At 43.5% G+C, this 16,380-nt stretch overlaps 1 protein-coding gene across 18 annotated transcripts in view; it reads left to right on the forward strand.

Annotated features, from left to right (window-relative positions):
• Positions 1-16,380, forward strand: part of GYG2 (glycogenin 2) — a 77,204-nt gene that overhangs the window by 22,513 nt on the left and 38,311 nt on the right. For 16 of the 18 annotated variants that reach the window (XM_045384078.3, XM_045384071.2, XM_045384073.2 and 13 more), the window contains 5 exons: positions 2,237-2,411; positions 3,257-3,419; positions 5,028-5,154; positions 8,478-8,700; positions 10,432-10,632. In XM_045384078.3, coding sequence (XP_045240013.2) covers positions 2,237-2,411; positions 3,257-3,419; positions 5,028-5,154; positions 8,478-8,700; positions 10,432-10,632 — 889 coding nt within the window. The remainder of the gene's footprint in view (positions 1-2,236; positions 2,412-3,256; positions 3,420-5,027; positions 5,155-8,477; positions 8,701-10,431; positions 10,633-16,380) is intronic. The other 2 variants (XM_045384075.2, XM_045384076.2) reach the window with 1 other exon arrangement.

Here is a 16,380-nt window from a genome sequence, read left to right on the forward strand (position 1 = left end):
TTTTTTCTTTTAGTAATGGATAAATATCTTGGGATAGACATTACACAAACAGCCTGTTTCTTCTCTAAAAATCAGTGAGTCTTGTCTGCGATAGTTGTTACTATAGTGTTTGCCTAATCGTGATTTTCTATTTTCTACTTCCCTCATTCCTTCTATTTCAATTACTTGGAATTATGTTGTAAATTCAACCTGCCCCTTCTTTCTCACATATTTGTTTATTCAATAGTTATATTAGGTCAGGCGTGGTGGCTCATGCCTGTACTCCCAGCACTTTGGGAGACTGAGGCAGGCAGATTGCTTGAGCCCAGAAGTTTGAGACAAGCTTCGTAAACATTGTGAAACCCCATTTCTACCAAAAAATACAAAAAATTAGCCGGGCATGGTGGCGTGCACATGTAGTCCCGGTTACTTGGGAGGCTGAGGTGGGAGGACCACTTGAGCCCAGGAGTTGGAGGCTGCAGTGAGCTATGATTGCACCACTGAACTCTAGCCTGGGTGACAGAGTGAGACCCTGTATCAAAAGAAAGCTTATATTAGTGTAGGCTCATGAATATTTATTTCATATTTTGGGCTTGTTGTTTTTTGTTATTGATTACATTATTTCAGCTTTGGTAATTGGGTGCTTCTCCTAGCTGGCCCCCTGTATTCTTTCAACATGCCCCCATCCTTTTTCTAGCACTTGCTTAATTTTTCTGTCATCCCAATATGTTCTAGACTATGATGAAGTGGGATTTAAGCAAAAATAAATAAATAAATGGAACAGAGCAAATTTCACTTTGATAAAATGTACAGTCTTTCAAGCTTCGAGTCTCAAACTTGTGTGCAACTAACAATGTAAGTTTTGAATATAGAAAGTAAAAATTGATAGAGATAGTTATGGACCTCTGTTAGTTTCTACCAGCTCAGCATTTACATTTCTCTGCCTCTGCAGTTTACAGGGGGAAGCTGTCTTCCTAAGAGATGGCCCAAGTGCGTGCATCTTAAGACAGTTCTGTTCAATTTGTCACATTTTTCAAGTATGCATGCATTTCTTTTTCATAACATTAACATTTATTGCTTTATATGAACACCATATTGAAAGCCCAAGCATTCAGTTTACACACAGAAATTATGCAATTATATATCGCTTCACAAAGGCAGTGAACACATTACATTCTACAAAATCTACTTCACAGAAATTTAGAAATTCTACACACCAAAAGGTACAGCTGAAAAAACAGGTATAAATTTGGCAGCTGGTAATTTTGACAGGTAAGTTGCGCTTGCATGACTTTATTTTTTTGTTTGTGTTTTGAGACAGAGTCTCACTCTGTCGCCCAGGCTGGAGTGCAGTGGTGCCATCTCAGCCTCCTGCAACCTCTGCCCCCTGGGTTCAAGCGATTCTCCTGCCTCAGCATCCTGAGTAGCAGGAATTACAGGTGTCCACCACCACGCCTGGCTAATTTAAGTTTTTTGTTTGTTTGTTTTTGTTTTTTGTTTTTTTTTGAGATAGAGTCTTGCTCTGTCACCCAGGCTGGAGTGCAGTGGCGCGATCTCAGCTCACTGCAACCTCTGCCTCCTGGGGTCAAGCGATTCTCCTGCCTCAGCCTCCCGAGTAGCTGGGACTACAGGCGCCACCACACCTGGCTAATTTTTGTATTTTTAGTAGAGAAGGGGTTTCACCATGCTGGCCAGGCTGATCTCAAACTCCTGACCTCAAGTGATTCGGCCACCTCAGCCTCCCAAAGTGCTGGGATTACAGGCGTGAGCCACCGCGCCAGGCCTTGCATGACTTTAAATATATGAATATGAAAATATTGAACTTAGAGTAATCATTGTGCTTTGTGTTGATTGAAAAATATAACACTGGCTATCGAAGAAGCATGTTCAAAGATACTTAATTCACTTCAAAATGTCATACAAATTGTGGTGGTTTCTATGCATCCCTAAAGCTTCAGTCATTTAGCTCAGGTACATTACTAAAGTAATATATTAATTCTTCCGGTACGGTGGGGTTTGCTACCATTGACATTTGCATTTAAGCATGCGTAGGCTTTTGGGCACAAATGGACGGTGTGCACAGCTCTAAGGCATCTGTGGAAATGTGCTCTGAACATGGAGACTGCAGTGAGGGCCGTGGGGATTCTCTCTGCGTTCCATGTTTGTGAGCAGCAAAACAGCACCCTTTTGAAGGAGGAGGTGGTTCTATGCTAAATATTAACCTACTGTCCTACTATTTGGCACATGTCTGTTCCAGGGTCATCCTGTCGAAGGTGTTCGATGAAGTCATTGAAGTGAATCTAATCGATAGTGCAGACTACATCCACCTGGCCTTTCTGAAGAGACCTGAGCTCGGGCTCACCCTCACCAAGCTTCACTGTTGGACTCTCACTCACTACAGCAAGTGTGTCTTCCTGGATGCAGACACTCTGGTGAGTGAAGACTCTCTGCTTGATAGGAAACCCTCCAACACCACATCTCTGTCCTGAAGCAGGCTGGCAACTTTTTTTTTTTTTTTTTTTTGCAACACATTCACTCTGTCACCCAAGCTGGAGTGCAAATGGCACGATCTCGGCTCACTGCAACCTCTGCCTCCTGGGTTCAAGTGATTCTCCCACCTCAGCCTCCCAAGTGGCTGCGATTACAGGCACCCGCCATCATGCCCAGTTAATTTTTGTATTTTTGTGCAGCCTGGGTTTCCCCATGCTGGCCAGGCTGTCAGCTCTTACTGGTAGATTCCTGTGAGGTCATGTGCATTTCTATTTCTAACACAGATGTTCAGTCTATTATAATCAGACGTAACATACCCCTGAGCACTGTGCTAGACCCTGCTGAAGAGAACGGGGGATTGGAAGACATGTTCCTACCCCAGGAATGAATTATAACTACAGTATTTTACACACACAAAATAGAATCATTAGGGAAAAAACTTGCGGCTGGGCACAGTGACTCACGCCTGTAATCTCAGCACTTTGGGAGGTTGAGATGGGTGGATCACTTGAGGCCAGGAGTTCGAGACCAGCCTGGCCAAAGTGGTGAAACCCCGTTTTTACTAAAATTACAAAAATTAGCCAGGCATGGTAGCAGGTGCCTGTAATCCCAGCTACTCAGGAGGCTGAGGTGGGGGAATCGCTTGAACCTGGGAGGCGGAGGCCACAGTGAGCTGAGACTGTACCACTGCACTCCAGCCTGGGCAACAGAGCAAGACTGTGTCTCAAAAACAGAAGCATTGGTAAAAGAAGCGTTGCGGCAGGTTCTGCGTGTTTTGCTTCACCAGGTGCTGTCCAATGTCGATGAGCTGTTCGACAGGGGAGAGTTTTCTGCGGCCCCAGACCCCGGATGGCCGGATTGCTTCAATAGCGGGGTGTTTGTCTTCCAGCCTTCTCTCCACACGCATAAACTCCTGCTGCAGCACGCCATGGAACACGGCAGCTTTGACGGTAAGTCAGGGCAGCCTGGATGCTTGGGGAAGAGAATGGGACTGCTGCCTAGACCCGCATCGCAGCCTCACCCCATTTCCCCATATCTGGGAATGGCCACTTGAAGACTGAGGTGGGAATTGAAGAATATGGCCAGTCAGGGGTGTAGGAAGAGATCAGGACGCTCATAAGGAAATATGCAGTTGAGAGAACCATTGGAAATATCCTTGCTGAGTAGAAAGAACGGTTCGACAATCCAGTCATATAAAATAGGTGAGCAAATCCTTCTCTAAAGGGCCGGATAGTAACTATTTTCAGAGTTGCACGCCTTATGGTCTCTGTTGCACACACTCAGCTCTGCAGATGTGACCTGAAGTCAGCCGTGGACCATACAGTCACGCCTCATTTAACGACAGGGATGCGTTCTGAGAAACGTGTTGTTAGGTGATTTTGTCATTGTGTGAACATCCTAGATTGTATCTACACACGCCTGGATGATATAGCCTACTGTATACCTAGGCTGGAGGGTAGAGCCTGTTCCTCCTAAGCTACAAACCCATATAAGCATGTGACTGCACTGAATGTTGTAGGCAATTGTAACCTAATGGGAAGTATCTGTGGTTCTAAACATATCTAAACATCACAAAGGTCCAGTGAAAATACAGTATAAAATCTTGTGGGACCACCGTCATATGTATGGTCTGTCTTTGACTGAAGCACTTTTATGTGTTGCATGACTGTACTTGGCATTGAACATGGGCTGGCCGTGGTGGCTCATGCCTGTAATCCCAGCACTTTGGGAGGCCAGGGCGGACAGATTGCTTGAGTCCAGGAGTTCAAGGTGGCTTGAGACCAGGAGTTCAAGACCAGCCTAGGCAACATGGCATCTCTACAAAAAATACAAAAATAAGCTGGATGTGATGCTAGCACCTGTAGTCCCCACTCCCTGGGAGGCTGAGTTGGGAGCAGCACCTGAGCTCAAGAGTTCAAGGCTGCAGTGAGCTGTGATTGCACCACTGCACTCCAGTCAGGGTGACAGAGTGAGACCCTGTCTCAAAGAAAAAGAAAAGAGCATGGCTGTGTTCCAATAAAACTTTATTTACAAAAACATGCACAGAATGTAGTTGGCTGAGCCCTGGTAGAATATAGGGAGAATTAAAATGAGGCAACCCGAAGCAGGTGTTTGTTCAAATGGGCGTCAGTAGAGAGGAAATGTGCTGGAAGTTTTGTAAAGTAAAAGAAAATACTGGACCAGTGAAGAATTGCCTCTAGGTAAAGGGGAAGAGTTAATAAAACCGGCAAAAATGGTGGGAAAAGCATTGTCACTACCAGGGAGAATTCATTAGGGGACCAGTGGAGTGCTTTGGACTCCATATGCAATTTTAGCATTCATTCTGGGGGCTCCTGGTGGAGAATTTTGGAGGGAATATGCACTTATTTTTATCAATGGCTTGGGTTATCAGTCCTTTCTGAGAACCAAGAGAATGTGTTCAGTTGACAGACGGAAGAAATGGAATTAGTAACCCCGAAGGCAAGTGTTTACGTTGAGAGCTTCAGGCACATCTGGCATTCTTGGAGTGGACCAAGCCATACTTTGCTAACCTGCTTTTATGTTTGCTCATTATGTAGGGGCGGACCAAGGCTTACTGAATAGTTTCTTCAGGAACTGGTCAACAGCAGACATCCACAAGCACCTGCCGTTCATCTATAACTTGAGTAGTAACACGATGTACACTTACAGCCCTGCCTTCAAGCAGTAAGTTCTCCACCCTGGCGAATCCTGCCAGATCTGCCGATACCAATCCACCTTCCCTCCTGGAAGATATACCAGCTGTTGGCGTATTTAAAAACTCATCTATCTATCTATCTATCTATCTATCTATCTATCTATCTATCCATCCATCCATCCATCCATCCATCCATCCATCCATCTATCCATCCATCCATCCATCCATCTATCTATCTATCTATCTATCTCTAGGTAGATCTAAATATCTATTTATCTGTATAGATAGATACCTATGTCTATGTGTCTATCTATCTAGATGTCTATGTCTATATAGATATGTATCTGTCTATATAGTTATCTATATAGGCCTAGACATCTATCTATTATCTATCTATCTATCTATCTATCTATCTATCTATCCATATCTATCTAGATCTGGATATGTATCTGTATATATAGATCTATCTATCTATATCTATATATGTACCTATATCTAGATCTAGATATCTATCTATATATATTGATCTATCTAATCTGTATATCTATGTAGATATTTATCTATCTATATAGACCTAGATATCTATCTATCTATCTATCTATCTATCTATCTATCTATCTAATCTATCATCGATCATATGTATCTATCCAGATCTGAATATCTATCTATAAACATCTATCTATCTATCTATCTATCTATCTATCTATCTATCTATCTATCTCTCTAGATCTAGATATCTATCTAGATCTACATCACTATATAGATACCTATTTCTATCTATCTAGAACTAGATATCTGTGTATCTAGATATCTATCTAGATTTAGATCTTCATCCATATAGGTATCTATCTATATCTATTGATCTAGATCCAGATATCTATCTATATACGTAGATCTATATATCTATATCTGTATATCTATCTAGATCTAGCTAGGTATCTATGTATATACATGGATCTATATATCTCTCTATATGTATCTAGATCTAGATCTCTCTATATATAGATCTATCTATCTAGATCTAGACCTCTATCTAGGCGTCTATCCATCTATCTAGATCTAGACATCTCTCTGTATATTAATACATAGATCTATCTATCTCTGTACATCGTTATATATGTATACACACACACAGAAACACGCACACCCGTATCTCGTCTCCTGCTTGCTGATTGCTGTAAATGATAGGTAGTCAAGGCTCTACGACAGTGATTCCCAAAGTGTAGCCCGAGGAACCCTGACCCCACAACTCTTTCAAGTGTCTTCAAAGTCATAACTACTTTAAAAAAAGAATTTGAAGATGTGATTTTTTTCCCTTTTTGCTGCCATTTTCTCATGCATCTATGCTGAGATTTTACAGACACTACATGGCATGCAATGAGGTAATACCCTGAACACAGATGGAGCTAGGAGGAACCAGCTGTCGCCTCTTGGGAAAATAGATGGCACTCTTCTCACAATGATTTTTTTTTAATATAGAGATTTTTTTAATGAAAAATCATGAAATTTATGTTACTGCATAATGGTTTGATTTTTTTAAAGGGATTGATAAATATGCTTTCTAATTTCTCAGTTTTAATCTCGATTATTGTAAATATGGAGAAAGAGAATCCACAGGGACATGACTGGGGACAGTGGCTCACGCCTGTCATTTCAGCCCTTTGGGAGGCCGAGGCAGGCAGATGACTTGAGCTCAGGAGTTTGAGACCAGCCTGTGCAACATGACGAAACCCTGTCTCTACGAAAAAATAAAACAAGACATTAGCTGAACGTGGTGTCGCAGACCGCTAGTCTCTGCTACTCGGGAGGCTGCGGAGGGAGGCTCACTTGAGCCTGGAAACTGGAGTTTGCAGTGAGCCGAGATCATGCCACTGCACTCCAGCCTGAGTGACAGAGCAAGCCTCAGCTCAGGAGAAAAAAAAAGAAAGAATCCACATGGACAAAGCTCTTTGAGTTCCTAAGAGGTTCAAGGGTGAGGGGACCAGAAACTGTGAAATTCACTGCTCCAGAAGATGTGGCTATAAATGAAAATAGAGAATCTGAGAATCACATTGGGAATCAATAATTGTAGAGTCTGCATTCTCTACACAGGACACGGTGTCCCTAAGGAAGAGAAATTGATTCTTGGGAGTGAAATCTTGTTATATTTTAATGTATAATCACAGATGTAATGTACAGAACATAGATATGTCATGTGACTTTTGTATTCATATTTCATGAGGAGGTGATCCAAGAAAAAAAATGTTTAAAAAGGCTCCTGGAGGATGGTGATGATGAACAACAAAAAAGTTGGCAAGGGGAAAATTTTAAATCCTGTAAAAGAGAAAAAAAGCAAATTGCCTTGCTGCTTGCATTATCCACTGTAACAGCTATTTTTTTTTGCCCCTGTCATTTTAAGGATATGATGATTTGGGCTGCTGTACTTCGCGTTTTTAAAAAACTGATTTATTTTTCCTGTTTTGGGAAAAAATCTCAATGGATTACGATTATGTTTCTTGATATATAGAAAATAAAATAACTGCAAAAACTGTGATTTTAAAAGTATATCTTTATGCAAAATAACTGCAAATGAAACTACTACTACTATGCTGATAGTAGTGGAGTAGTATTATTGATGATATATTGATTACTATCTTGATAGTAGTGGTATGCTATTATTGCTCATATATTGATTACTGCATTGATAGTACTACTGTATTATTATTGATTATATATTGATTATTATCGTGATAGTATTTTGTTATTGATCACATATTGATTACTGAATTGATAGTAGTAGATGTTACTATTGATTATATATTGATTACTATGCTAATAGTAGTATATTATTGACTATATATTGATTACTACATTGATAGTGGTAATTATTATTGATTATATATTGAGTACTATTATATGTTGATAATAATAACATATTATTATTGATTACATGATTACTACATTGATAGTAAGAATATATTGTTATTGATCATATATTGATTACATGCATTGTAATCATATGATCATGATCATATTGTAATCATATGATCATGATCATGTTGATTACATGCATTGATAGTAGTAGTGTATTATTATTGATTATATATTGATGACTATGTTGATAGTAGTAGTCTATTATTATTGATCATATATTGATTACTACATTGGAAGTAGTAGTGTATTATTATTCATTATATATTGATTACTATGCTGATAGTAGTAGTATCATCAATAATAATAATCAATAATGGAAACCCATTGGGGCAAGTCCTTCAGAGGCTGTCTTTGAGGAGCCCCACGGTAGTTGGATGCTTTCTGGGTGTCTTTTATCACATTAGAGTGGAAATCAGAATCCCTTCTGTTTTCTTCTCAGATTTGGTTCCAGTGCAAAGGTCGTACATTTTTTGGGGTCCACGAAACCTTGGAACTACAAGTACAATCCACAGAGTGGCTCAGTGTTGGAGCAGGGCTCAGCGTCCAGTAGCCAGCACCAGGCGGTGTTCCTTCATCTCTGGTGGACGATCTACCAGAACAACGTGTTGCCCCTTTATAAAAGTGCCCAAGCGGGAGAAGCACACGCATCTCCTGGTCACACAGTAAGTGGAGAATTCCCTTAAAACCCATGGCTGAGGACAAGGAGAACATCCTTGTCACCAAGGTCCGGTGTGGTTTTTTTTGAAATGCCCCTTTTTTGTCTAAGCACTGTATTTCATGTAAAAGAATACTGAGAAGCAAGTACCTTTTAAAAAAATTTTTATGTTTTAGCTCAAAATAGAGAATGCCTAATGAGTAGATATCTTGTTTTGATTTATAGGCCTGGTGCAGAAATAGGTTATTGAAATTAGCCATCCTCATCAGAGTAAGAGACCCTCATGGACAGGTGGTTCACAATGACTGATTACGATGTCATTTGGGCCAACGCTTTCCACTTGAAAGCATCATTTGAGATAGCAATTGGAGGACGTGTCTGAAGAGGATTTTGTAAATTTTTGATTGACACCAATTTGATTTCAGAAAATATAATGATAGCCCCTAGATGTGCTAAATCGTGGAGTATCTGCAGTGTGTTGAATGTGGACTGCATCTGCCTCGCAGAAGACCTTTTGCAATTAGGACTCAGGAAACTTTTTATTCCTAATGGCTTTTTTCACTAAAGTAAAAAAAAACTGGAGCTTTTTTTTTTTTTTTAATTTTACTAATGCATTTGTACTAGAGTACCAGAGTATTTTTTTTTTTTTACTAGCGTAAAGAAAACTAGAGTTTTGTTTGTTTGTTTTTTGAGACAGAGTCTTGCTCTGTTACCCAGGCAGGAGTGCAGTGACGTGATCTCAGTTCACTGCAACCTTCGCCTCCCGGGTTCAAGCGATTCTCCTGCCTCAGCCTCCGGAGTAGCTGGGATTACAGGTGCCCGCCACCACGCCCGGCTAATTTTTGTACTTTTAGTGGAGACGGGGTTTTGCCATGTTGGCCAGGCTGGTCTTGAAGCCCTGACCTCAAGTGATCCACCCGCCTCAGCCTCCCAAAGTGCTGGGATTACAGGCGTGAACCACCCATCCCGGCCTTTTTTTTTTTTTTTTTTTTTGAGACAGAGTCTCGCTCTGTCGCCCAGGCTGGAGTGCAGTGGCCGGATCTCAGCTCACTGCAAGCTCCGCCTCCCGGGTTTACGCCATTCTCCTGCCTCAGCCTCCCGAGTAGCTGGGACTACAGGCGCCCGCCACCGCGCCCGGCTAGTTTTTTGTATTTTTAGTAGAGACGGGGTTTCACCGTGTTAGCCAGGATGGTCTCGATCTCCTGACCTCGTGATCCGCCCACCTCGGCCTCCCAAAGTGCTGGGATTACAGGCTTGAGCCACCGCGCCCGGCCTTTTTTTTTTTTTTAACTAGAGTATTTGCTAATACAACAGAGTCTGCTGTCGGCACATGCGTTGCCTGGGAAATGGAAAAGCATCCTATTGTAATTTTTGGTATGCTTTGTTATTTGGGTGGAGCTAGGGGCTACTTTTTAAGGACTGCTGAAAATACCTCTCAGCGAGTGACACCAGCAAGTGGGCGTTTATGTGTATTCACTTCACAAACATCGACTTGCCACATGTTTCCTGCTGGGCGCTTTGCTGAGTACTGGATTACTAAGTACTGGAGTGCATAGGAGGGAACTTTAAGGCTTAGTGTCAAATGGTTCTGAGAAAGAAAACATTTAGGACAATTATTTAGTGATTGGGATGGGAGCTGGGAGCCCTGGCTACACAGGGCCCCACCCCACCCCCCAGGACAGCGGGTGAATTGAGGAGACATTGGGAAGACTCGCTCCATGTGTCTATTTTTGTGCAGCTTTGCCTCAGTGATGTGGGGGCGCTGTGTACAGATTCAGTGTCTGGTGTTGGAGAGCCGTGTGCAGATTCAACACCCAGTGCCGGCGTGCTGTGTGCAAATTCGCCACTGGGTTCTAACCAGCCTGCTCAGGGCCTTCCGGAGCCGACCCAGATGGTGGATGAGACCCTGTCCCTACCTGAAGGACGCCGTTCAGAAGATGTAAGTACCTGCATTCCTCACAGGTGTGATGGAGAGTCAGACACTGGCAAGCAGTGAGAGCGGAGAGAGCCGGCTTCCCTGGCTCTCTGGGGAGGGGAGATGGAGGGAAAGGCTGGTCTTTAGTTTGCTGTGGCATTCAAGGCTCCTGCATTTATTTGCATTATGGCACGCCGAATCAAGCTCACCTGCAGAAAGATGTCTATGCCCCAGTCCCCAGGATCTGTGAATGTCACCTTGTGTGGCAAAAGGGAGTTTGCAGTTGTGATTAAAGAGGGACCTTGCGATGGGGAGGTATGGTCTTGGATTATGGGAGTGGGCTCTTAGTCATCACAAACCTCCCTTCAAAGAAGAAGGCAGACGTGTGAAGGTCAGAGAAGGAATGTGAAGCTGGAAGCAGAGGCCAGAGAGAGAGGGGCTGGAAGAGGCTGGGCTGCTGGCTTTGAAGATGGAAGAGGAGGCCACGAGCCAGGGAATATGGTGGCTTCCAGAAGCCAGAGAAGGCAGGAAATGGATTCTCCTCCAGGTCTCCAAGAAGGAACCAACCCTGCCGACACCTTGATTTTAATCCACTGGACTTCTGGCCCCCAGAACTATCAGATGGTCAGTCTGCCTTGGTATAAACCACCCAGTTTGTGGCCATTTCTTATGTAGCAGCTTCAAAAAACTGATGCCACATGGAGACAGATGCTCACTCTCATGCAGTTTACAGATCCTGGGGGAGCCAGAGCTCGTTCAGGTTCAAAAAGTGAGGCTTCCATCAGTGCCCCTTCAACCCAACTGCCTGGCCGTGCGTCCTGAGCGGTTTCAGCCGAACCCCTGACTTGAACAGTGGTTCAAATGAAGATGGATTCCTGCTGGGGTTCAGTGTTCAAATGAATGTTGACCTGCACAGTGGTGTCTATTGAGGCTGAGTCTGCAGCACTTTGTCCCCATCAAAGAAAGATGAAAATACACCTTGCAAAACAAATAATGGAGGCCGTCATTTCTCCAGCTCCAATTTCTAGGCGAATACTTTGGAATAATATCTTGTGTTTAAAGATTTCTTGGGGCCAGGTATGGTGACTCACACCTGTAATCCTAACACTTTGGAAGGCTGAGGTGGGAGGACTGCTTGAGCCCAGGAGTATGAGACCAGCTGGCAACACACTGAGACCTCATCTCTACAAAAAAAGTAAAACAATTAGCTGGGCGTGGATGTGTGCACCTGTAGTCCCAGCTACTTGGGGGGCTGAGGCAGGAGGAACACTTGAGCCTTGGAGGTTGAGGCTGTAGTGAGCTATAATCTCACCGGTTCACTCCAGCCTGGGTGACAGAGTGGACACTGTCTCAAATTAAAAAAAAAAAAAAAAAAAATTCTTGTTTTAAATCTTTACCACTCATCCTAACAAGTTTCTCAACAGAATTATTTTGAGATCATACTTAGGGAAGGGTCTGGGGACTGGGCTGAAGGAAAGCGATTCTTGTCTGTGGATTTCAGATAGCTCTGGGAGAGCTGTTTCTTGTTGCTTATAAACCAGTGACCTTTGCGTTTTGCACACATTGCTGCGGGAGACACCACACGCTTCACTGTACTATGGCGTAAATGATGCTCTGGCAACTTTATGCATTAATAATGTCGGAGTGCTGATTTCACATTGACCCAAACACGTTGAAAAGATGTTTAGGTTCAGATGGTGAAGGCTGAGGAGGTGTAAAATTCGCTTTTCTGGTTCTTCATTCCTTGCGGTGTGCCCTGAGCACGCCATAGCCTGGGTCTGGCCTCAGGACGTCCCTCATGTGAGTAAAGTCAAGGGCCTCTGCTTGTTCCTGCTGGAATGTGAAGAATTCCATCGGTTGAGCTCTTGCATGATGTGCAAAACGGCTGCAATCGTGCTGAGCCGTGCTCGTATCAGGATGTCTAAGGAAAAATCGCATTTACATTAAATGTTTAGTAGGCAACCAAGTTTAGACTAAACCAAAGAGTATCCGAGAATGCTGGGCATTCAAGGCTCTTGCTTTTATGTGCATTACAGCACCTTAATGCCAATAAAGGGGAACTCTGATCCCCTGTTGATGTGTGTTGAAAACAATTGAATGCTCAAACTCCTCGCCTAAAAAAGAAATATTATTGAATGCTTCGTAAAAAAAGATTTAGGAAGTGTATTTTGCCAAGGTTAAGGACACACCCGTGACACAGCCTCAGGAGGTCCTGACGACATGTGCCCAAGGTGCTTGGGGCACAGCTTGCTTTTATACCTTTTAGAGAGTCATGAGATATGTTTAAGAAGTACATTGGTTCAGTCCGGAAAGGTGGGACAACTCAAAGTGGGGAGGGGGCTTCCAGGTCATAAGATAGAGGCAAATGGTTGCTTTTTTTTTTTTTTAGTTTCTGATTGGCCTTTCCAAAGGAGGCAATCAGATATGCATTCATCTCTGTGAGCAGAGGGGTGACTGAAAGGAATGGGAGGCAGAGGCCCTAAGCAGCTCCCCGCTGGACTTTTCCCTGGTTAGTGATATTGGGGTTCCAAGATTTATTTTCTTCACAAGACTCTATTGAGTCCTCAGAAAACGGTTGTCAAACCATCTTTCTGATTTCCGGTTATGTAATTTTAATCTTATTCTGTCACTGAATCTTGTACATTAGTGGTTTTGCAAACTGTGGCCTGAGGTTTCTCTGAATAAGGATCATTTTAAAGGACTGTGTTTTTGCAAATGATCTTAAAAGCATTCTTCTTTTTTTCTTTTTTCTTTTTGTTTGTTTTGAGACGGAGTCTCACTCCATCGCCCAGGCTGAAGTGCAATGGCGCGATCTCAGCAGCTCACTGCAACCTCCACCTCCCGAGTCCAAGCAATTCTTCTGCCTCAGCTTCCTTAGTAGATGGATAAGCATGGGCCACCACATCCAGCTAGTTTTTGTATTTTTAGTAAAGACCAGGTTTCACCATGTTGGCCAGGCTGTTCTTGAACTCCTGGCTTCAAGTGATCCACCTGCCTCAGCCTCCCAAAGTTCTGGGATTACAGGGGTGAGCTACCACACCTGGCCATTACAAGCATTCTTAAAAGTTTATTCTGAACCACGGTGGGCACTGCCTCATTCGTAAGGGCAGCCACCCTCTTTCAGAAGCAAGTGTGTATTCTCTACCCCTCAGCCCCTTGAGGGATTTCCATGGATTGTCACAGCCCCTGAAAACAAGCTTCCCAGGGCAAACAGTGGTTTTCCAGAGACTCCAAAAGTGAAAACAGTCAGGACGCTCCAGTCCCAGCTCCAGCCCAAGTTGTAGCCATGCCAGTCTCTGCAAAAACAGGACCATTTCCAGAGTGAGAGCACTTAGCACTTTGCTTTCTCTAAAACAGTGCCCATCATGCTCAATTCATATTAATCTCAATGGAATTGTTGCCGTGGATTTTTCTTGACATAAGTCACTTCTACTTTTGCTAGGGATTCGTAATTGTCGATGAGGTGGCAACTTAAAGAATAGATATGTAGCTTCATGTTTGTCCGTCCGTGAGCCACATTTCAATCAGAGCCAGTCAAGCCAAACCAAGGAGAGCCTTTCCCGTGGAGGGATTGGGGCTTCTGAGGAGGGATTGGGGCTTCATGATGACAGAATTGAGGATTATCCTGCCGTGATGTCCAAGGAGATGAGCAAAGACACAAAAGCACATTCATTTCACCCCAGTTAGGTGGTGTCTATTATCAAAAAGACAAAAAATAACCAATGCTGGTGAAGATGTGGAGAAAGGGAAACTCTTCTCCACTGTAGATGGGGATTAAAAATAAGCACAGCCAGGATGGACAAGAGTATGAAGGTTCCTCAGAAAACTACAAGTAGAACTACCACATGATCCGGCCATCACACTACTGGGCATTTATCTAAAGGAAAGGAAATTAGTATATGAAGGGACATCTGCCCCCCGTCCATGTTTTTGCAGTTTATTCACAACAGGCAAGATACAGATTCAACCCAATTCTTTGTCAGAGGATGAATGGATAAAGAAAATGCTGTGTATAGATATACCATGGAATACTATTCAGCCATAAAAAAGAAGGAAATTCATCATTTGCGGCAACATGGATGGAAATAGAGGACATTATGATAGGTGAAATAAGCCAGAAACAGAGAGTTAAACACCACATGTTCTCACTCATCTGTGGAAGCTAAAAACATTTAATCTCACAGAAGTAAAAAGTAAGGCCAGGCATAGTGGCTCACTCCTGTAATCCCTGCACTTTGGGAGGCTGAGGCAGGATGATTGCTTGAGATCAGGAGTTTGAGACCAGCCTGAGCAACATAGCAAAACCCTGTCTCTACAAAAAAATACAAAAATTAGCTGAGTGTGTGGTACTTGCCGGTGGTCCCAGCTACTCGCAAGGCTGAGGTGGGAGGATCGCTTGAACCTGGGAGGTTGAGGCTGCAGTGAGCCGAGATCATGCCGCTGCACTCCAGCCTGGGCAGCGGAACGAGACTCTGTCTCAAAAAAAAAAAAAAAAAAAAAAAAAAATAGAAGTAAAAAGTAGAATAGAATGTACTAGAGACTAGGAAAGGTGGGGGAAGGAGAAGATAGGGAGAGATTTGTTAAAGGATACAAAATTACAGCTAGACAAGAGGAATATGTTGTCATATTCTATAGCCCTGTAGGATGACTGTAGCCAACAGTAATCTATAGTTTCAGATAGCTGGAAGGAGGATGTCGTATGTTCCCAAAAGAAAGAAATGATACATATTTGACATGGTGGATATGCTAATTACCCTGACAGGATCACTGAACCTTGTAGGTATTGAACCATCCCTGTGTACCCCATAAATATGTACAATCATTATGTGTCAATTTTTAAAAAGTAATTATAAAAAAAAAAAGTATGTTCAACAGCCAGCAGCCACGAGAAGACCATCAGCTGGTCTCATCCGCAGCAAGAGATTGCAGTGCCCGTTGGACGTTTTTGGCATGGCTCCCAATCCCCACCCCATCCTCAAGGGGCAATACTGCAGAAAGGAGGAGGGCGGGAAAACACTTCTCAAGAACTGGAGAATCGCCAGTTTCCAGGGCCCGGAACAAGACCCAGGAGGAGATGAAGATCACCCTTGCAGGTGGAAGCTGTCCCTGTCCGGGTAGTGCTGGGGACAGTAGGTGGCCCTTCTGCTGTCTGTCTGAGCATGAGCTCAAGGCCAAGGGTAAGGTGAGCGGAGATGACCCTCAGCTGGGCTGAGCGTACTTTGTTTAGGGTATTTAAGCAGTTCTCAAAAGTGATTGCAGAGCCTGTATCTCCCATCTCAGAGGCTATGCCCAGCCTCACCCTCCCTCCAGCCCACCGTCATGCCCACCCTTGGGCTTCAAAAGCATCAATGGAAGATGATAGTGCAGTACCCAACTACAGGCCCTTAAATGAATAAACTGCACTTGCACATCGCAGAGGGGGCAGCAAGGGAGACGGAAACAGACAGATCCAGCTCAGATGGAATTTGATCCGTAGGAAAGTGATGAAGTGAAGGAGGGATCTGTCCGCCCTGCAAGCGGCCCCAGGCACGGCGTGAAGGGGAGGCAGGGAGAGGTCACACTGGCCTCAGACTTGGACACTGAAATGTTTAGTTACAGCAGGAGCAGGGACGCCTGCGTAGGTCCTAGGGAAAGGAGGGGACACCCAGGCATTGGAGACCCAGTGTGTAGAAGACTGCGAGACCCGCTCAAATGTTTAGCAGAAAGGAAGAGAAATTCAAATAGATTCAGGAGTGGGAGGAAAAGGTGGAGGTGAAACCAAAGCTGTTTAAA

Source organism: Macaca fascicularis, chromosome X, assembly GCF_037993035.2.
Source record: "Macaca fascicularis isolate 582-1 chromosome X, T2T-MFA8v1.1".
Taxonomy (NCBI): Eukaryota; Metazoa; Chordata; class Mammalia; order Primates; family Cercopithecidae; genus Macaca; species Macaca fascicularis.